We start from the raw sequence: 21,495 nt of genomic DNA on the forward strand, positions 1-21,495 counted from the left end.
CTTCCTTTTTACAAGGGGGTTTTCTCAGATGTTTCGAGATCAGTTACCATTTATCTGTTTTCTTGAGAGCTTCATTCCTAAATTTTGTTGCTATTCAGTCATCTTAGTGGATTTGTACATTTTTTAAAAAGTAACATTCCACTGTCATTTAATGGGATTTCAGAAAGGACTTATGGCAAACAGCCACACCTACTGCACAGAAGGCTGGGAAATGAAGACTATTCTGGGAATTTAAGTGTCCAGCTAACACTGTGGCCTCTGTTATCACAGATGAATACTGGATACGCCACCCAACTGGGTGGAAAGCCACCCAATCTCAACCACACAAACTGAGCAGGTTTTGAGACAGCAAGAAAGTGAGGCCACCTTTCCAGCAGAGCAGGAGAGGTGTGTGTGCAGCCAGGGGTCGGGGGGTGGTCAGGGTGTGAGGAATGAAGAAGATTATCTGAAACAGCAGACACAGAGAACATGCTAGTGTCGCTGAGACAGGAATAAATGTCTTTATTTAGTTCCTTCACTCCTGGGTTCATCCCAAGGCTTTATACCTTACCTTCCCGCTGTCAGAGAGACCCAGAAACAATGGTTCTGCCCACAGTTCCCCACCACTTCCCCCCGGCACAGCACTGTAGGGACAATTCACCTTGCTTGAAAGCCATGGGTTTCAAACACTTTAGAGGCACATTCTCTTCAAACTGGAAACCCCACTAAGTAAAACAGGCTCGGCCAGAAATTTAAATCTGTGCCACATTCTGGGTGCCCCTCTAGAACTAAGATCCCTTGGAGCAGTTCAAAAAAGTTCCTCTCTCCATATCATTAGAAACTTTCCAGAGAGCCAGTCACTTGGCTGAAATGTGTATTCAAAGATTTCACAAGACCAATTTCTACCCATTGAGATAAACAGTCCAAAAAATTAAGGCATTGGGGAGGGGGGGGTTGAATTAAAGGGTAATAAAGCATTTATTAAAGTTACAATAGCATATCAAAGACATCTATCATACTTTTGGAAACTCTTAACCAGGCACAAGTGCAAGAACAGTCGCGGCCCCAGCTGCTGAGGGCAAACACGCCTTCATTCCCAAAGCAGGAGGGACAAACAGGGTCTACGTGAACGTTCCCGTCAGCGTGTCTCCAGGCACACAGGCCCACTGTGGGTCACATTCTTGTGCCGACCACACAAGCCCCGGGAGCTGTGCAAACACTGCGGGGCAGAGCAGGGACACTGCTGGCTAAACCACGGCAGCAAGCTGGACTTCACACGTTCACCAACACCACACTCAAACTGCACTGATGCACATTCATACATTACTTGGTAGAGATATGAAACCAAACCAACTTAAAAAAAAAAAAAAAAAGGGATGCCATGCATTCCAGACACTGCACAATTTCCTGTTAAGGCCACAGAAGTCACCCCTTCTCCCCGCCTCACCTCTCCATCTGATGGTCTGCCTAGAATGTGTAGTATACATACATATACTCTGTACCTCACTACACTCCAAAATCCGCACGTCCCTCCCATGGAATTCTCCTGGGACACAGTCCCACTAACCATTCATGAGTTCACATGGGTTATTTTATTCCACACCAAGGGGTCAGGTTCTGGGGGGTTGGAGGGAGTAATAAGTAAGCCAGGGAGAAAGAGGTCACATGGCCAAATGAGGCACTTCCAAGTTGGTGCGGAATCCGGACCACTCAGGACTGCTCACTGAGTGCCTGGCGGGCAGCCAAAGGGACAGAAGGTGGAAGCTGAAGTCTCAGTTCCAGAAGACCCACTATGAGCGCCATCACCAACATGCCACAGAGCCACCAGCACTCGGGGGGCCATGGGCCCCCAAGGCCTGAGGTAAAGGCAGCCCTCACTGAGAAGCCACACAACACTTCTGGGGAGTGTTTCTCATGGATTCAGGAATGGCCAGAGGCCCATCACCACAGGGAAGCTGTCATGCCACACCATAAGCAGGCACTTGCTGACACCACACACAGTGACCTCGGAGCTTGCTCTTAAGACTACGAGCAGCAGAAATGCAACAACGTACAGGCTGTTTTAAGAATCCAAGAGGAATTTCTCCTCATTACGTAAACATACACCGTAGCTAGACTGGGTTTCCCAGACTCTGCAACTTCAGAGACTGGCAAAGTTAAAATCTGGGACCTGACAAAGAGCAGCCAACATTTTATCTTCCAACCAAGAGCATTTTAAAAAATAAAAATACTGCCCTCTATTATCACCTTCATTACATAAAAGTCCATTTTATCATCCAAATTAGGAAGGACATTATCTCAGAATAAAAGATCAATCTTTAGGTTGAATAAACTTGATTTCGTAAGTTATTTAATGTGTCCTTGTCCTACGGACGTGCACAGAGCCCTCTGCCCCATGGGGTCCCCAAGGTCACAGGCTCTTCCAGCACCGTCACCACCTCCAATGCACATCCCACCAAGAGGAGGGACAAGGTCACCCAGCAGTTCACAGCCACAGGGACTGCTCAGTGCAGTGTCCCCCACACGTCCTGGGGGCAGGCACGGCCGGAGCGCAGCCTCCCAGCTCCTGGGGCCCGCGTGGGAAAGCGCAGGCAAAGCACTTCTCTCTCAGGCCGTTTCCTTCACTCAGACCTCTGCTTGCTGCACATTCCTCCTCCCCTTCTACCGCCACATGAACCTTTGATTTAAAAAATCAATTCAGAAGAAGGAAAAAAGGATGGCACTTAAGCCTGAGAACCGAAACACAGTCAACAACAGGAAACTGCTGGTTGTCCTCTTTTTAAACTCACCTAACAAGTACATGCCGACAGAAACTTCCCAAATGTCAGAACAGAACATCAAAAACCAAGCATCGCTGCCCTAAACCCTTTTCTGGAACAAGGCAGGACATAAATAAATAAATATATAAATAACGTAAATAATATGAAAAGGCACAGCCACACGTGACACGGATGGCTTTGGGAAAGAGACTCCGCTCTGGCAGGCAGGACGCCAGAGCGGAATTCTCAGAGGTTATCAACACTGCCCCTGACCCCCGACCCCAGTCCCTGCCCATCTGTCCACAGCAGCCAAAGCCCACAGCAGGACGCTCTTCAATGGCCAGGAAGTGCCCCACGAGTGGGAACAGTCGGGACACTCCAGCTCACTCCCGTTGGTCTGCTGTGCCCGTCTCTAGGGACAGCTCCAGGGCCCGCTGGGCAGCAGCCTCCTCGAGTACCACCACGTTTCCTTTTACAGGGGTCTTGGGTGCCCCATGCCTCAGAAACATGATCCATAAAGTGTTGTGACCGAGCTACTCTTTCCTCTTCAGTACCCTATCCTGGCCAACAGAAGGAAAGGGAGCTTCAGTAAAGGTAAGTGTCACTCAAACAAGTAGGAATGACCTTAAGCAACCATCTACACTGTTTTCAGATTCATGTTTGGCAGCTACGAAGTTCCAAACCAGAGGCTGAACCTCACAGTTCTCAGGATTTCGAAAGCATCAGCAGAGTCTGGCTGAACAATCAAAGCTGTGCTCCGCAAAGGAAGAGCAGAGGCCCCAGTCCTGTGCACATTCGTGCTCCCTGTGGCTCCTCTCTCCTGATTCACACTACCTCCCTGGCCAGGTCTGGGGGAGACCCAACTATGAGAGTCAACTCCGTCCATTAATTTTAGAGAGACCCTGGGAAAACCGTTCAACCCCCCAGAATGAAGCCCGGCACTGGCCTCGCCGGGCAGCAGACCCCGACACCACCCTGCACTGGGGCCTTGGCTCGTGCAGCCCGAAGGTCGTGCCAAATGTGCGAGACTTCTGCACGGGCAGCGTTCCCAGCGCGGCTTTCCAGAAGGTCCAGGAACAGAGCTACCCTCCTACCCTGGGCAGGGCTGGGGAGGCCCTGTCCTAACACACCTCTGCAGAAAGCACCCAGTGGGGCAGACTCAGAGCGTGCCACGTGTCTGTAACAGGGCCCACCTGGAGAGACCCTGAACTAAAAGGGCCGAGGCAGGGGGACCCAGAGTCGGAAGAGCTGAAAAGTAAGGTGAACCACCACCCACTCCAGAACTCCTCTTTCAGCCCTACCGAGAAGGTGACCAGCCGCTGCTTTCCCACCTCCAGGGACATGACGCCCCTGCCAGTGGCCCAGTCCAACTTCCCTATATCCGGGGAGCCCTACTTCCCCACAGCTCCTGCCACCGCCTAACTGTGGTCTCGGTCCCACCCTGAATGCCACAAAGAACACCCCGAAGCCCTTCTCGGCTGAAGCCCTTGTGGCACTTGGCTCAGGCTCTAAGGACCCTCATCAGCTACCCACACCCCACAGCTCACAGCCTCACTCCGAGCGGCCCCCAGCTCTGCATAAGCCCAGCCGGCCAGGGGCCCAGACCTTCAGCAGCAGCACGCAAGCCCAACTTCAGGCTCCGCCAGCCATCCCACACTTAACACTATGGCCACAGCTTGTGACAGGGTCACTGTCGCCACGTGGGGCCTCCCGTGATTGTGTCTTCCCTCTGAACCATCCAGGCCCCTTCTCCCCTGGGACCTCACACATGCACCTACAGGTCACAGCCTGGCATTCTGGCCGAGCCGTCCAGGATACACGAGGTGGGGTTGAGAATTCTATCCTCGAGCCGCATAAGACAATGACGGATGCTGCCTGTCTCCTCGACTAAAACCTACAATGCTGTTAGTAAATAAGTAAACCTGTATCATTAATTCAATTATTACAAATTAGATAGCTCTTATGACAGAAAACCTAAACACAGATTTGGAATCTGCCCATTCCTAAACACTGCTGAAGGTCAGAATCACCACGATTCCACACAACGGTCATCGGAGGCTTCAAGCTCCCAGAGGTGGTTTCCTAGGAAACAGCATCACCTGGAGGGCTCTGGAGAGGCAGCCAACGGCCCCCCTCTGCGGACACAGCCAAGTACTGAGCTGCACGGCCCGGGTGTGAGTGAGCCCAGCCCACGGCCACAGACTCGGGGAGGAGAACTCAGCTCGTCTCACCTACCAGCAACCCCCGCGGGCCAGGCGAAGACTTCTGACCTCGCTGCCGCCCCCGTCCTCAGCTTCTAGGAGCAACTACCAAGACATGAGGTCCAAAAAGGCAAAGAGCAATCAACCAAATGCCAAATGTTTTGTCCACTGGACCCAAGCAACAGAAAGCCTGGAACCATCCAGAGGACAAGTGAATCCCCCCGCCCTGGAGTGTGCAAGGACTAGAAAGCAGCGCCACAGGTGTCCCCTTCGGTTAGAACTGGCAGTGAATGCTGTTGGAGTGGTCCTTGGTGCAAATGCAGGCAGTCATTTTACTGCCTAGTTCTTCAGTGCGGCCCTCCTAAAATCAATCCGTGTCTGGAAGCTCCTCAAAGAGAAAGGGCAGAGAGTTCGTGGGACCTGCTGGCGTGACGCGAGGCACAGTTAGGTATGAGAACAGGTGCAGCACTGCAGAAGGTCCTCCCTTTAGACTGTGAACAAACGCAGCTACTGACTGAGCTAACACAGCCGATCCACCCAGCCAAAAAACCATCCTGGAAAGAAGACAATTAACAGAGGACACTACCACAAGAAGAGTACACGGAAGCGGCAAGGAAGGGGTGAGTGCAGACAGATGCCACATGTCACCCCCAGGAGCAGGGAAAACAAACCAGCAAATTCGTGAACTGCATTTCTGTACTTTTTTTTTTTTTTTTTACCAAAACTCTCTTTTCATTTAGGTATTAGAAGGCTTTAATTAAACAGTGAAATCGAGAAGTAAAAATATAAACAGAAGCACAGTTCTGGAAAGTGCTAGGAGTCTCCCCTGCTGGAGCTATTAGCAGACCTCCAACCTCAGCCCGTACTTACACACACCGCAAGGCCCACTTTGTGAATTTGCTACTATGAAAATCCAAAACAGAGATATTGAGGAAGAACAAAATGAAGTTTTGTATGAACTTTTCAGCAGACAATGACTCCACGACTGTCCAATGCCCCGAGCACCTGAGATGGAATTACAATCCATGAGAACAAGGCCGTTTCTGCTTTACCAACAGCCAAATGGGATTCCGTCAGCAGCACAGACAGGATGTGGTTCATGGGAGCAAGAATCGGTGTCGACTTTCACTGCAGATCACCTTCCTCCTCACTGCAATCAACTGCTGCACTTGCATTCTACTCATAAATCAGAAACTTTTTTATGGGGTCTGGCAGAGGCAGCGAGGGAATCAGATGGAGTCGGTATTTGCCAAGAGCTCTTCTCACGGCCACACGGCACAGACTCAGCAAGGTCCTGGGGACACCTGGAACACCGAGGGAAGAAAGGGAGACAGAGGGAGGGAGGTTAGCCAGAGGCTGGCTGAGACTGACAGAACTGCCCTAAGTGCTCACTGCCAACTTCCCAATTTTACAGTAGAGAGAGTGGCCCCCGGGGAGGAAGGTCTGTCATCCACTCCTCCCGCCTGCGCAAGGAGTGCAATCTTCACCTGGGGCACCTGCTCACCGGGACGGCACCTCCTTGACCGGGTTTAATTTCCTAGACAGAAACAAGAGCTGACCACTGAAGGCCCGGACAGGTGTGAACGATGGACCCTAACCCTCCGTCAGCCTCTGCTCTTGGTCAATCCCAGGAGCTCCCGGGGGACCCAGGACAGACAGGCCGAGCAGTCTGTGAGGAGTGCAGGCTCACAGTTTTGTTGTGGGTCAAAAGCCTAACCACGTCCCTGCCTTGTGAAGCAGGCACGCCGCAGGCAGCCTCTCTCAGAACGACTTCAGCTGACCATTAACCAGCTCTTTGGGGGAAGGCTCACCGGGAGCACGTTTTAATGACTGGCTTAGGAAACTCCAACAACAAAAACACAATGAACTCAAGTTCTGTGAGAGGCAAGGGGTTAGGGAAAAGGTTTTCAACTCAGATGTCCTTGACACCCAGGCGAGGAGGAGGCCGGGCACGGGCAAGTCACAGAGGGCCCAGAGCAGCCGGCAGGAGGCGCACAAGGTCCGCTTCTGAGGCCCAGAGTGAGCCTCAGACACGAAGACCAGGCTCCAGATCAACAGCAAACAACCTGGCTGTCGATTTATTGATTCGTTAGCAAAATCTTCCTTCATAAATAAGCAAGCTATGGAGTCGATTCTAACAAAAGCCAGACGTTTCACACAATAAAAGTAACGGTATTTGAGTGGAACTGAAGAAAGGGACTGAGGACCCCTAGAGGAAGAAGGGCTGGCAATTTACTGTCAAACATTTAAAAACCACACGCACGTGAAGGACTTGGGGTCACAAAGCAGCAAAGAGGTAAAGCAGTCGACGACAATTCCAGGAACTTTGAACATGTACTTTTATATATTTCTTTGTATCAACTCTTGGTGTCGAGGAATTTGAAAAGACCAATCTGGGAGTATTCTAGAGACCTCCTAGCCCCAACTGCAGGTTCTGCCTGAGTGCTTTGTTGGACGAGTTTGTTTTCATCACTACAGCTCAGTTCCTTCAAGTGACCCACACAGACTGCAAGGTAGAAGGGGACTCAGGCCACTTACTTCTGGCCTCTTTGAAGACCTGCAACGCCTCAGGGTCCACCTTCCTTCTGCCTCTTGACTCTGGGCCCAAGGATTCCCACTTCACCAGGTTCAGGTTGGCTCCAAACTCTACGAGCAGGCTGACGAAGGCCGCCTCACAGCCGTGACGCAGGACGGCATCCATGACACAGCCGGGGGAGCCCCTGTAGAAGCCCTGCGTGTTGACAGGACCATTGCAGTTGAAGTCGGGGTTCGCCCCCGCCTGGAGCAGCAGCTTGAAGCACTGGAGGTTGTGGTAGGCTGCGCTGATATACAAGGGGCAGACCACCAGGGACGTGAGGCGCCGGGAGAAAGGGGGCCGGATGTCAGGAGTCAGGTGGTGGTTGACGTCGACGTCAGCCCCGTACCTACAGGGAGACACCGGGACAGTGAGACCTTGCAGGAGACTGACTGAAGTCAACAGATCCCCACAGCACCAGAGTCAGGCCTGACCTCCATGAGCACTGGGGAGCCGCTGAGGAGGTGCCACAGATCACAGCGGTCTCATGACTTCCAGGAAGGCAAGACAGTCCTTAAGAACTTGGAACCCACTCACACAACAAATTCATCGGGGAATTCTTCAAAGCCTTTGAAGAGCCAACAATCTTATGGCTAGTCAAACTACTTCAAAAAAGGGGGGGGGAAATTCCAAATTCATCTTATGAAATTAGCAAAACAATCCCCAAACCTGACAAAAGCCACACCATTAAAAAAAAAAAAACTACCAACTAATTTCACTTATATCAACTTAACCACCTTCAATATTTTAATGTTAGCAAAGCAAATCCAAAGTATATTAAGAAAGCAATACACCATGACCTCATGCAGGTTATTCCAAGAATGCAAGGCTGGTTCCAATATTAGAAATCCTAAGAACACAGTCCATATATTCACAGAACTAAGGGGAAAATCACGATTACCTCTATAGATGAAAAAAAGAAGGCATGGGACAAAACTCAACACTAATGCAGGTTTATAAATACTCAGTAAAATAAGAAGCGATGGACATTTCCTTCACAAGATAAAACCCAGATGTTGGCGTCTCACCTAATGGGGAGAGGGGCGGCTCTCCTATGGAAGCCGGAGCAAGCTGCCTACATCCATTCTCCAGCCCACTATTACTCAGACATTTTAAAGATGTATTTATTTATTTGAGAGAGAGAGGGTGCACGACTTGATCTCAACACCCTAAGATCATGACCTGAGCCGAAATCAAGAGTCGGACGATCAAACAACTGAGCCACCCAGGTGCCCCTGATTCAGGCATTTATAAGGGTATTTTAGTGCAATCAGACAAGAGAAAGCAATTAGCTAATTAAGATCATAAAGGAAGAGAAAAAACTTTCCCTATTTTCAGAGAATATGACTATGTCTGGAAAGCCCTGAGTAATTAATGAAAGTACAATAAGCAATGAGAGAATTTATTACTTTAATAAAGTTATAAAATCAACAGCCTTCATACATACAAAAATAAGTTCAAAAACAAAATGGAAAAGACCTCATTTATGAAAGCAAAAAAAATTTTAAAATGAGATATCTAAGCATAAACTTAATAGTACATGTCCAAAATTTGCCTGAGGGAAGTTTACAAAATACTCCTGAAGTCATACAGACTTTGGAAATGGAAAGCCCCACCCCCACCTTGGAGAGGAGGGCTCAACGCTATTAAGAGATCATTTTCCTGAAGTGTGTTATATAAATGAAAATCCCATTCTTAGAATAACTTGATTATAGGGCGCCTAGGTGGCTCAGATGGTTAAGCGTCTGCTTTCGGCTCAGGTCATGATCCCAGGATCCTGGGATCGAGTCTTGCATCAGGCTCCCTGCTCAGCGGGGAGCCTGCCCCTGCCCCTGCCCCTGCCCCTGCCTCTGCCCCTGCCTCTGCCTCCGCCTCTCTCTCTCTCTCTCTCTCTCTGTCTCTTATGAATAAATAAAATCTTCAAAAAAAAAAGAATAACTTGATTATAAATACAAATTAAACAAAACTAACATCTCTGGAGTTACAGAAGTTGATTATAACGTCTATTTGGAATATCAAACAAGAAAAGATGTAACAGGAAAGCTTTTTAACATGAAAATTAAAAACAAAGAGGGATGCCTGGGTGGCTCAGTCGGTTAGCGTCTGCCTTCGGCTCAGGTCATGATCCCAGAGTCCTGGGATCGAGCCCTGCATCGGGCTCCCTGCTCAAGGGGGAGCCTGCTTCTCCCTCTGCCTGCCGCTCCCCCTGCTTGTGCAAGCGCGCTCTCTCTCTCTGACAAATGAGTAAATAAATAATCTTTAAAAAAATCCTAAAAAAGAAAATTAAACAAAGAAAAACTTTTGCATGGCAAAAAGGAGCATAAACAAAGTAAAACGGTAAGTGGAAAAGTTGGGGGAATATTATTACAAAGGATTAATATCCTTAATGCAGAAAGAGCTAATAAAAGGAAAAGATCGGGGCATCTGGGTGGCACAGGCAGTTAAGCATCCGAGTCTCGGTTTCAGCTCAGGTGGTGATCTCAGGGTCATGATCCTGGGATCGAGCCCCGTGCTGGGGTCCATGCTGTGCACGTTGTGCACGGGATCTGCTTGTGACTCTCCTCTGCCCCTCCCCTCTGCTCGCTCATGCTCTGTCTCTCTCTCTCAAATAAATAAATCCTTTTTCTTAAAAAAGGAAAAGATCAACTGTTCTACAGGAAAATGAGCTAGAGACGCTGACAGTGGCAAGCATCTCCCAGCCATTTGAAAGGATACTCAGCCTCACTCATAACACAAATGCAAATTAAAACTACCTTTACAACTGAAACTAATGTAACATTATATTTTTTTAATTAAAAAAAAAACTACCCTGAGATACTACTTCTCACCTATCACACTGGAGAAAATCAAAATTTTATTGACCAAGCTTTAAAGAAACAAGAAGTCTCATTCAGTTCTGGGGGCAATGCAAAATGGAACAATCCCACTAGCAGGAAATTTGTCAAGAAGTGGCAAAATAACATATGCATTTACCTTCTGACCCACCAATCACACTCTTGGAATCTCTTTCCAAGTTACATTTGCAAAATTCTGAAAAGATGCATGCACGCGACAACTCATTAAAACATTATCCGTAACAGCTGAAGGCAAGAAACAACCCAGAGGCCCCTCAACAGGAGACTGGTTGAACAAACCATGGTCCATCCATATAGAGCAGCAATGAACCGCTATGGAAAGGCATGAGGAGTATCGCTCAATCCTGCTCTGGAATGACCTCAGAACACATTTAACAAGTGAGAAAGGCAGGACAGTCAAAGTGTGTACTATGCTACTGCTTATCAGAGGGAAAGTGGTTACGATACATACATGTATATGACACATACCTAGACATGTACACATTAGGCTTATTTTTTAACAATGGAGGGATAAAACATAAAAGTTCTAAAATGGTCATCTATAGGGGAGTTGAAGGAGACCAACACAGAAGCTAGACTTCTTTTAATACACTTTGTTTTATAGATTTGACTTTGGAACCACATACATATGTCATAAAACAAATTAAAGGCAATCCCCAAAAATTAAAAGCAAAAAAACCCCACTTTAGCCCAACTGTGTATCCAGATTGGTGCCACGACGTCCTCCCTGCAGGGTGGCTCCTCTTTCTGGGGGCACTAAACACCAGAGCACCAGATTCCCCCAGAAGGACCTGAGACAGGAAGCAGAGCTTGCCAGCAGGGAGCTGCACACAGAGGGCACGCTCACTGCAGTCCCCGAGACAATCCCTACGGCTGTCCAAGAGGCCCGGTGACAGCCCAGACGTGAGGAAATGCATCTCTCACGTGCAGGAGCAGCCTGAACTGGAAGCCACATTGTTCAACAGAGCCAACCTCTAAATGCCTCTAAAAAGGCAGAGGCTTCAGGGTCCCCACAAGGGAGGTGCCCTTGTCCCTGCCCTCAGGGAAGTCCAAATACAGACTTACTATTAGGAATTTGGAGTTCTCCCAAGTGCAAACTATTAACCTAGGTCCCTTTAATCTACGCAGAGGCCACGGACGCAAGCACAGAGGGCGGCCTGGCTCAGGGTATCAGAATGCTGGCAAAGTTAAGAGGGTACTTGCTAAAAATGCCGCCTGGCATGGGGCGTCAGAGCCCACATCAGCTGAGGAGTCATGTGTGAGAGGGCATAGCAACACTAGACTGGTTACAGGTGGGGGGTTGGCAAAATAAGTATGTTAAGGAGAAGGGGAACCAGGTCTCTGCTGGAAAAGCAAGTAATAAATTCGGAAAGGAAGAAGAATAGGATGACCCCTGTGGTACCAGACTGGATTAAAAGTATCAGGGTGAACTCGACTGGCAAGGTATGTAGATAGAGAAATACAGACAGAAATGTGTATCTGTAACCTAAGCTCTGCCCCACCGGAGGGCCTCAAAACAACAACAGCCCATAAGCAATAAACACTATCAGTGTCCAGATCTTGGCTTCTAACCACCACTCTCCACTAAGAGAAACCAGGACTCTTTGGAGAAATGACTAATTCCAGGGCTAAGACAGACACAGTGCTGGATGAGCCTAGACTATATTGTTATAAGAGAAAGTACGGAACTGTTCAAAGGATGCGGGGGGCATGTCCTAAGGCCAGAGCTGGCCTCCAGTATGACAGGGCTCCCTGCAGCTAAATCTGAGGCAATCTGAGCATCAAAGTAAGTAGTAATAATAAGGGAGCATAACTCCTTGGATAATACACGAAACTATAAGTCTAACACAAATAAATGAATAAATTAAAAATTTGATGAGAAATATGATATATATGTGTTGCACGGTACCTCTCCACAAAATACGAATTAAATAATTACAGAGAGGAAAAAGAATAGCTTTACACTGGAGAAACCTGACAGACACCACCTTAATCAAAAGATCAAAGTGAACATCAGCAGTAGCGGGCCCAAGTGCAATCCTGTGCAGCCGGACAGATGTGGAAAAGAGCGCCATCTCACTCCCGTGAGACCCCCTGCCTGGCGCACGTTACCGACTCTGCTCGGAGTCAACACCTGACTGCCAGCACCCGCCTCCCTGAGCTTCCATCACCCCAGACAGCCCTACAATGCCACACACGTTCTGTGGGCACGGGGTTCGTGGAATTAGGAAATGACGGCGTGTAGATGCAGAGAAGACGGGCGGACAGGCAGGGGCCTAGGGCACAGGAAACGGCACCATTTTCCAGGCCATGACATAAACGGCTGGCCAGCAGTCATAGTCCATCGCCTGTCTCTTCAGCACATTCTGAGCGTCCGAAGGAACTTCTCCCTGAAACCCACACTTCTGCTTACAGGACAGGCCTAAGGAGGACAAGGGAGGGGCACACCGACCGATGTGCTCCCAGGACAGTCCTTTCCCCACTGAAGCCGCACAGCATCGTCAAATGCAAACATCGCCCGGCCTCCCAGACACTCCAGCAGTGACAGGAGGAACATTCTACAACACACACCAAACCAAGCAGAAACTGCCATTTCACTTCACACACTCAACCAATAAAGAAAAAGAGAACTAGATTTTAAGCAGTGATTTTTTTTTTTCCTCCTTTTGTTAGGGATAGGTCTTACAAAATGTTTGTAATTTTGGGCAATATGACAATCTGGTATTAGCTGAGCTATGGGAAAGACAGCCCTTCATCCACTCATAAAAATATGCTGGATAGGATCCAGTTAATTTTAATCCTGAATATTTTCCAAAATTCCCCTCCTGCTTTTAATATCTCTGGCAAGGAACCACTGGGACAACTCAGTGAATCAATATAAATTTTGCACATACAGAAACACCACTCCTTACCTTTAAAAAAAAAAAAAATCAGCAACATATATCAAGGGAATTTACAAGTAACAAAATGGAATTTACTTGCAGAGAAACAGCAAATTACAGCATGACCGCAGAGAGCCCTGTGCGTAAGGAACAATGACCTAGGAAGGCAGGAGCTGACATTATATTTAGATCGTATTATTTGTTCAATAACTCAACCATATCACTCCCCTTTCCAAAGGTCAGTAAGTCAGTTACCTGGTAATTCAGAAAATGGGAAACTTTTTAGTATGTGTTCTTGGTACCTCATTGTAATAGTCGTGTCCCGCACGCCACTGAGGGAGTGAGATATCTTTAACACTAACGCCTTCTCAAACAGGGCATCTGTATATGTACTTCTGAAAGCCAAGCCTGAAGTTAATTTAAAGCAGTTGTGCATCATGAACTGACTGAAATGCCTAAAGGGATTTCTGGAACCAAGATGAAATTTCATTGACTGATCCTATTCAAAAGTATTTCCTAATTAATGACTTACATTCTCTAAGATGCAAAGATATAAGACTGAGGTGACTTAGATGATCAGGCTAAAGATTTTTAAAGAGAAGGGAAATACCATAATACCCTCGTCTGTCTTTCCAAAAGCCAATTCCATAGTCATAAAAAAATAAAAAATTAAAAAAAAAAACTTTTAATGTAATAAATATATTCTCAGGACCTAATTCAAAAACTACACCTTACGCTGGGCAAGGGAACGCCAGGTCTCCTGCTCCTGAGAACCATCCCCACTGCAGCCTGTAACAACAGGACCCTTCCCCAATCCTTTCCACACTGAAAACTGGCTACCGAAAGTATACTCTGTCCAACCGCAGGAAACACCTCCAGAGCGAGGCACGGAAAAAAAGACCCTTTGGTAGAAAGAAGTCACTGGAGACACAGAAAATGAAAATGTAATCTGGTTCAAATTTTTTAAAAATGTAACCCTTCGTACAATTAAAATAAGTCCATAAACCATCTAACATAATAGAAAGGGAAAGCAAAGCAAATCTAGATCATGGAACAAACATACACAATAAGGAACAGCTAAGAAACCAAAAGAGAGACATAGACCTAACATCAGCTCTGGCAACAATGTTAACTGTGTTTAAAAAACAAAGAATCCTATACAGTCAAGGAAGAAAGGTGAGCACCCAAAGAACTACTTAAGCCCAAGAAGATTAAAAACTAAATGTGACAGAATGCTGTGTAAACGAGCCTTCAATGAGACCTATAGCTCCCCTTTGGTTCAATAATGAGCATAACCCACAACAACATCGTGTGACATTAGAAAAAAATTAAAAACTCAAAAGAAGCCCCAAAATGCAAATTATACGCTCCAGGTTATCTGAGCACAATACAATAAAACTAGTTCATGAAAAATGTATATTAAACCTTTCTCCTCCATAAGAACAAAGAGGAAATCAACTCTAGCAATACTTAATTTAAATATGGGGTAAAAACTTAGCAGATAAGACCAAAGCTAAAGGCAAAGGTAATAATAACCTTGAAAGCTGACACTTTGAGAACAAAAATGAATAATCAGTCGTTCAACTGAAAAAAGAGAAAGATTAAGGAAAATGGAAAAAAAATAGAAATTAGTAAGCAGAAAAATAAGAAAACTGACAGAGCTAAGACGTAGCTCTTTAAAAAGACTAACAGGCAATTCTTCCAACACGCCTAACTTTACACAGAGAGAAGTAAATACAGACAACAGGGAAAGAGGACGTGGCCACAGGAAGTAGCGGCCACGGGGCGAGGGCAGCCAGGCCTCCGCAGCACTGACCTGATGAGGGCCTTCAGAATGTCAGCCCTGCCCACACGCGAGGCATGGTAGACGGGGGTGCTTCGGTGGTGTCGGCTTCCGTTGGGGTCGGCGCCGGCTTCCAGGAGGATCTGGGCGCTCTCCAGGTGTCCGTTCACCACAGCCACGTACAGAGCAGTCTGTCCTTTTACATCCACGAGATCCACCTCGGCCCCTTTCCGGATAAGGAAGTCCACACAGTTCCCGTGGCCCGCGGTGGCCGCGATTCTCAGCGGTGTGCAGGGGAGCCAGCCGCAGCACCAGACAGACTTCTCGTTGATGCGGCTAAGAAAAAACACAGGGGAGCCAGGCTGTGAGGGGCAGCTGGGAAACCCACAAGCCGCCCTGCTTCCTCCCATACTGTCCATGCCGGAAACAGAGAACAGGAGGGCAAACTCTTCAAACGGGGACACTCCCGGGCTTCAAGAATGCCTCCGCGTGTGCTCTGTTCTATGAAATGCTGGATCTGGGCGTGGGGCAGAGCAGATCTGACGACGAGCCCATTCCACAGTGGAGGACACTGAGGCGCAGAGCTAAGATCTCAGATCTCCCACAGGGTGGAAGGGTGTGCCCAGGGAGGCAACGCAGGATGGATAGCAGCGCACGCGCTGGCACCCCGCCACGGTCCTGAGGCCCCTTCTCACCAGCCACTCGCTGTGGAGGCCTGAGGTTGGGCCCTGGCATCCCCACTGGGAGCAGGTGACCCCTGTGATCCTTCTCCCTGTGACACAGCACAAATGACAGCCTGCAGAAATGGCCAAGGCCACGCAGCGCTCCACTCCCGGCCAGCACCAGCAGAGGGCAACGGGCTCCGCTCAGCTCTCATCAAAAGTGACGATCAGACTGTGACTCCCTGTCAAGGAATGCCGTGGCCATGCAGCCCACTGACCCACCATGTCATCAACCAAGACACAGTTCACTTCAGGCTCCCAGGGCAGCTGTGAACAAAGCTGGGCCATCCAGCCCACTGAAGAGTGACACAGAGATAACACAGTGCGCCAGGGCTTCCCCCTTCAGCTGAGCACTGGCTCCCACTAGCCAAGAAGACCAAGGAACACTCCAAGGACTCATGGTCAAAGTACAGAGCAACAGAAACAGATCATCGGGAAACAGATTTACTCAAGTCAAATAGAAGAAAGAAAAAAAAGTACTTGGAAAAGCAATATGAAAACACCTAGTTGAACTCTATTTTATTCTGTTGTTTTTATTCTACTGTTGCTTCTGCAAATTTAAGGTTTCCTTCGGGCCTGAGTCATTTGCATTAAATATTCATGCAGAATCCATTTGACATCTTTGTACGACAATCCTTTCTGGATTATTTAGAGCTTTTTTTTTTTTTTTAAATACTGGTATCTATTCTGATGAAATAATGCTAAGATATCAGAAGTTAAAAAAAAAAAAAAAAGAACCCTATTCTTAAATTGTTAGAATCCTTCTCTTGGGAGCTATTCATAAGTGGCATTCATTTCAATACTGACACGAAGACATTTCTTCTATCAATTCACTGCCATCTTAACCCTGAAGGGGAAAGAAACACAAAGCAGGAAGGAGTTTCTGGTGGCAGGTCAGTTGCTAATCTAGCTGGGACTCCAATCTTCGACCCACAGAGCAATCAGAGAACACCCAGAGGGAAGGAAGACTCCGTGCTCTCCCAGGGGTTCCTGGTGGGAAAAGAGTAGTATCAACACCTGCTGCTTCGAAGGAAGAGCCTGAGCCGGTGTGGAGGAATGGGCAGGAATGGGCAGGGTCTGGCGGGCAGCAGGCTGGGCACTACAAACAAAGGGAATAAGAAGGTGAACACACAGCATATCCCCGGGTGATGAGACGGCTGGTCTGAGGCTGAGCCCCAGGCCCGGGAGGCAGACAGCTGGGGATCAGAGATGCCAGAGGAGGGTACATCAGGAAATCTGCACCCACAGGGGTGTAACCACATGAAAATAACAAAGTTAGGTGAACTCACATATACAGCTTAGGGTAAAGAGCCACAAGAGACTTGGAAGGGGGCAGGACCACTCTTGAAGACAGTAACAGTGCTGCCACCAGGACTAACATCAAGAAAGCTGACACCAGAGAGGGCCAGAAGTTTCCAGAAAACATAAAGGTCAATGACTGATCTGGACTTGAATTCAGGTCTCCTACCCTCACTACCTGGCTATCTCCTACAAGTCTGGCCATGCTCCCTCGGTCTCCTTTCCTCCCCTGTCCTCTAACACTGGAAAGCGTCAGGGTCTTCACCTGCTCACCAGGGAGACATAGTGCCCTCACAGATCACGCACCTCAGCTTCGGACTGCACTGGGCCAGCCCCAGGACAGTGATGCTCACCTCCGGTAGCTCTCCTCTTGCAGCAGGCTCCTGAGGGTCTGGAGGTCCCCCACGTAGGCTGCATCATGGAGCCTCGTGTCCTCACAGTGCTCCAGCGGATGGTCACAAAACTGCTCCCTCAGCCACTCCTTCAGATTAGGACCTGCACTGAAGAGAGGGGCTCCTGTCAGCTAGGGAAAACCTTGCCAACACCAACCAATAGGGGGCGCCGTCTGCAACAATCCCTTTGTCTTCAGTCTACCTGGGTACCTCAAACTCGCAAGAATAAATCATTCCCACGCTCCAGAAACGCCCAGGGCTTAGAAAAATACAGAAAGTTTCCCTGGGCACCTGGGTGGCTCAGTTGGTTGGGCGACTGCCTTCGGCTCAGGTCATGATCCTGGAGTCCCGGGATCGAGTCCTGCATCGGGCTCCCTGCTCAGCGGGAAGTCTGCATCTCCCTCTGACCCTCCTTCCTCTCATGTGCTCTCTCTCTCTCTCTCATTCTCACTCTCTCAAAATAAATAAATAAATCTTTAAAAAAAAAAGAAAAAGAACAAAGTTTTCCTTAGTGAAACAAGCACAAGCCTGACACAAAATCTGACAAGGATAATAATTTTTAAAACATTGGTGGGACAGGAGGCGATGCGTCAACCTTACTGAAGAATACGGAAGATCCTAAATAAAATTATTAGCAAGGTGCAACTTAAAATACGTATCAAAAATCCACCATAATATTACTCTATTTATCCCAAGAATGTAGCAGTGTCTTAATATTGGGGAAAACCATATGATCATCTCCCACATTACAAAACGACACTTGGATTTGGCAAAATTCAACAGCCAAACAAATGCTATTTGCAACGGATGACTGTAGCAAGCCGACCTGGGCCATGACCTCACAGGAGTCGCCATGCTTAAGTCATAAGACGGCAACCTAAGATGGGTGCACTTTACTGAATGTAAGTTACACCTCAGTAAGAAGGAAAATGTTAAAATACATGCATATAAATAGAAAGCCAGCTTCACATAATGAAGACTATAAAACCGGAAAACAATCAAGATGACTAGAGTAAACCATACCACGTGCTTGGACAGGATGAGTCAATGCTAAAAAAGTTTTAAGGGATAACAAGTGGTTTAATAAATCTCTTCGGAGTTTTTATATGAGATGTGACAAAAATATTATAAAAGTCTATCTGGCGGGGCACCTGGGTGGCTCAGTTAAGCGTCTGACTCTTGATCTCCCAGCTCAGGTCTTGATGTCAGGGTCCTGAACTCAAGCCCCCCACTGGGCTCCACGCTGGGCGTGGAACTTACTTGAAAAAAAAGTTTATCTGGAAATATAAATGAAAAATCACCTGTTTTGGGGCACCTGGGTGGCTCAGTCGTTAAGCATCTGCCTTCGGCTCAGGTCATGATCCTGGGACTGAGCCCTGCATCGGGGTCCCTGCTCCACGCGAAGCCTGCTTCTCCCTCTCCCACTCCCCCTGCTTGTGTTCCCTCTCCTGCTGTGTCTCTCTCTGTCAAATAAAATAAAATCTTTAAAAAAAAATCACCTGTTTTTTAGTACGTATGAGAAAAAAACGACCCTACCAGTTAAGAGAGCTTACCTTTTTTTTTTTTTTTAAAGATTGTATTTATTTATTTGACAGAGAGAGCGCACAAGCAGGGGGAATAGCAGGCAGAGGGAGAGGGAGAAGCAGGCTCCCCACTGAGCAAGAAGCCAGCTGTGGGGCTCGATCCCAGGACCCCAGGATCATGACCTGAGCCAAAGGCAGTCACTTAACCAACTGAGCCACCCAGGCGCCCCAGAACTTACTATCTCTTATCAGAATAAAAAATAAATCAAACAGAATCAATTGCCCAGAAAAGATCTTAGTATAAATGGGTATCGAAATCAGTGAGGAATAGAAAGAGCAGCTGCTACAGACTGAATGTTTGTGTCTCCCCCACAAAATATGGTGGAATCTTAACCCTCCAAGGTGATGGTATTAAGAGGTAGTGACTTTGGTAGGTGAATGCACAGATCATGAGAGAAGAGCCTTCACGAATGGGATTATGTCCTTATAAAAGAGACCCCAGAGAGCTCCCACACACCCTCCACACGTGAGGACAAAGCAAGAATACTGCCACCTAGGAACCAGGAAGCAGGGCCCTGTCAGACAAAGAATGTGCTGGGCCTTGGTCTTGGACTTCCCAGCCTTCAGTTATGAAAAATAAGTAGTCAACACATTTGTAAAATCAGATACCTGTTTGCAAATTATCGAGTTTTTCCCCTCACACTGGAGCCCAGAAATAATCTCCAGATAATCAAGAGTTCTGCAGACATCCTTACAGACAGGGGCATAAGGAAAGAGCATGAACGCGGACTCCCAGCATGTGAACAGGCACAGATGGAAAGCACGCCCCTCCACAGGTGGACTCTTTCCAATGATAAAGTTGCTTTTACATTCAAATCAAATCTCTTGACTACCTACTGCAGACAAGACTTGACCAAAGTACAAGGGGGGTGATGAGTAAGCTTCCTCGCCCCCCAGGACTCAACAGTTCACTGGCAGGTGGGCAGGGCAGCCCGCGTTCACACGCACAGCGGTCACTCAAGCGGATCCCACAACCACACCTGCAGCCCATCAGCAGGCAGGCCTCAAGGAACCCTTAGGGCCGCTGCCCGATCTTCCTTCAGCTGTTCTCCTCCACAGCGGCAACCCTGCAGTTTCACCCCACACAGTGAAAAAGCTCCCAAAGCAGGAGCCAGCAAGATTCAGAAAGTGTAGAGCAAAGGCCGACGGGTAAGTGGGAGCCACACATTTTTGCTAAGTTCTTCTCTGGGCCTCCCTCTGCCGGCCTCTTTTCAACCCACTCCCTGGCCCAGCTCAACGCAGCCTCCTCTACACCCAGCTCCAGATCCAAACACAACCTAAGGTTTGCGTTTCTCTGATCAGTCTCCACATTAGGTACACAGGGCAAATTGAGCAACTAACACGGGGGAAATCCCACCACAGGGTAAGAGGGAACCTCTTCTGAACACAGCAACTTCACAGCCGCTTAGTAGGAAGGTCCCCGGTGCAAACCCTGCATCTGATGGCTATTCTGGGTGGTGAGCGTGAGGCTCTCTAGCCGCCTCTTCTGCGGGTGGGCCACAGGCCCCTGGACATGCTGTGTCACGGACAGCTCGCTGGGGATGCCGTTATCGCTGTCCCTTGCCTGTGCATGGGCGGTAGCACCCCAGGCAAGCCGTAGGTGACAGGGCGGAGAAAGGACACCTGCCGTCCCGAGGGACTGACCTCTGGGGGCTTTCCTGACCCGTGCGCTCAGAGCTGGAAGATGATCCATGTCCTGTTCTTACAGGAAGGGTCCTAGCATATCCCCACCGGCTCATGGACCGGCAGTTAGGAAGCAAGTTCCACAGGAGAGGAACCCCAGCGCGAGGATGTCCACGCGAAGCCGAGGAGCAGGCACACGCAGCAGCCGGGGGCCGCCCCGTGCGGCGCGCCGCGCTGACCCGACCCTGGCGGCAGGGCGCGGCTCCACGGGCCTGGCCCGCCGGGGACGAGGAGGCACGGCCCCGGCCCGGGAGCAGCCGCCGGAGTCCCTCGGCCAGGGCGCTGGACCATGCCCTCCGCTGCCCCGCCGCCCCGCGGCCCGACGGCTGCGCGCACGTTACCTGCGGGCCCCGGCCCGGCCCGCCCGTGCGGACCGCCGCCCTCCGCCATGGGCGCCCCGGACTCGCCCCGGTCCGCAGCCCCGGCCCCAGCGCGCCCCGCCGACCGGAAGCAGGGCAGCAGCGTCCACTTCCGGCGCCGCGGGCAGGTGGGCCGCGTCGGGGGCGCGACTTCCGGCGGGCTTGCACCTCCCTCGAGGGCTTACGGGGCCCCGCGCGGGGTGCCAGCGCGTCCACCTCCGGCCTCCGGTCCGGACGTGAGGCCCAACGAGGCGGGGCGCGAGCTGTCCGGAGGCGCGCCGTCTCGGAGGCGCGCGCCGGCAGGGCGAGGGTTTCTCCACCGGCGTGGAGGAGTCTGGGAAAACAAGCTCACGGGGGGGGCGGAGCCTAACTCTTAGCCGGGAGCTCTGGTTGGCCGGGCCCGGGCCCGCCCCCGCAAAGGAG

At 49.2% G+C, this 21,495-nt stretch overlaps 1 protein-coding gene across 3 annotated transcripts; it reads right to left on the reverse strand.

The window, feature by feature from the left end:
• Window positions 1–481: 481 nt before the first annotated feature.
• ASB1 (ankyrin repeat and SOCS box containing 1) lies at window positions 482–21,181 on the reverse strand. Of its 3 annotated transcripts, XM_088021468.1 has the most exons (6): window positions 18,749–18,763; window positions 17,739–17,921; window positions 17,409–17,550; window positions 15,068–15,370; window positions 7,478–7,863; window positions 482–6,243 (listed from the first exon to the last, which is right to left on the reverse strand). In XM_088021468.1, exons 2-6 carry the CDS (start codon window positions 17,812–17,814, stop codon window positions 6,116–6,118), a joined length of 1,035 nt encoding a protein of 344 aa, XP_087877594.1. In that variant the 5' UTR covers window positions 17,815–17,921; window positions 18,749–18,763; the 3' UTR covers window positions 482–6,115. The 3 variants fall into 3 exon arrangements, with proteins under 3 accessions (XP_087877594.1, XP_027961024.1, XP_027961023.1); XM_028105223.2 differs by lacking the exons at window positions 17,739–17,921; window positions 18,749–18,763 and adding an exon at window positions 21,055–21,181; XM_028105222.2 differs by lacking the exons at window positions 17,739–17,921; window positions 18,749–18,763 and adding an exon at window positions 20,675–20,865 and having other exon boundaries at window positions 17,409–17,555.
• Between the last annotated feature and the right edge of the window lie 314 nt (window positions 21,182–21,495).

This window comes from Eumetopias jubatus, unplaced genomic scaffold (genome assembly GCF_037043125.1).
Source record: "Eumetopias jubatus isolate StellerSeaLion01/CBP00866 unplaced genomic scaffold, mEumJub1_p1.0 scaffold_3, whole genome shotgun sequence".
Classification (NCBI taxonomy): Eukaryota; Metazoa; Chordata; class Mammalia; order Carnivora; family Otariidae; genus Eumetopias; species Eumetopias jubatus.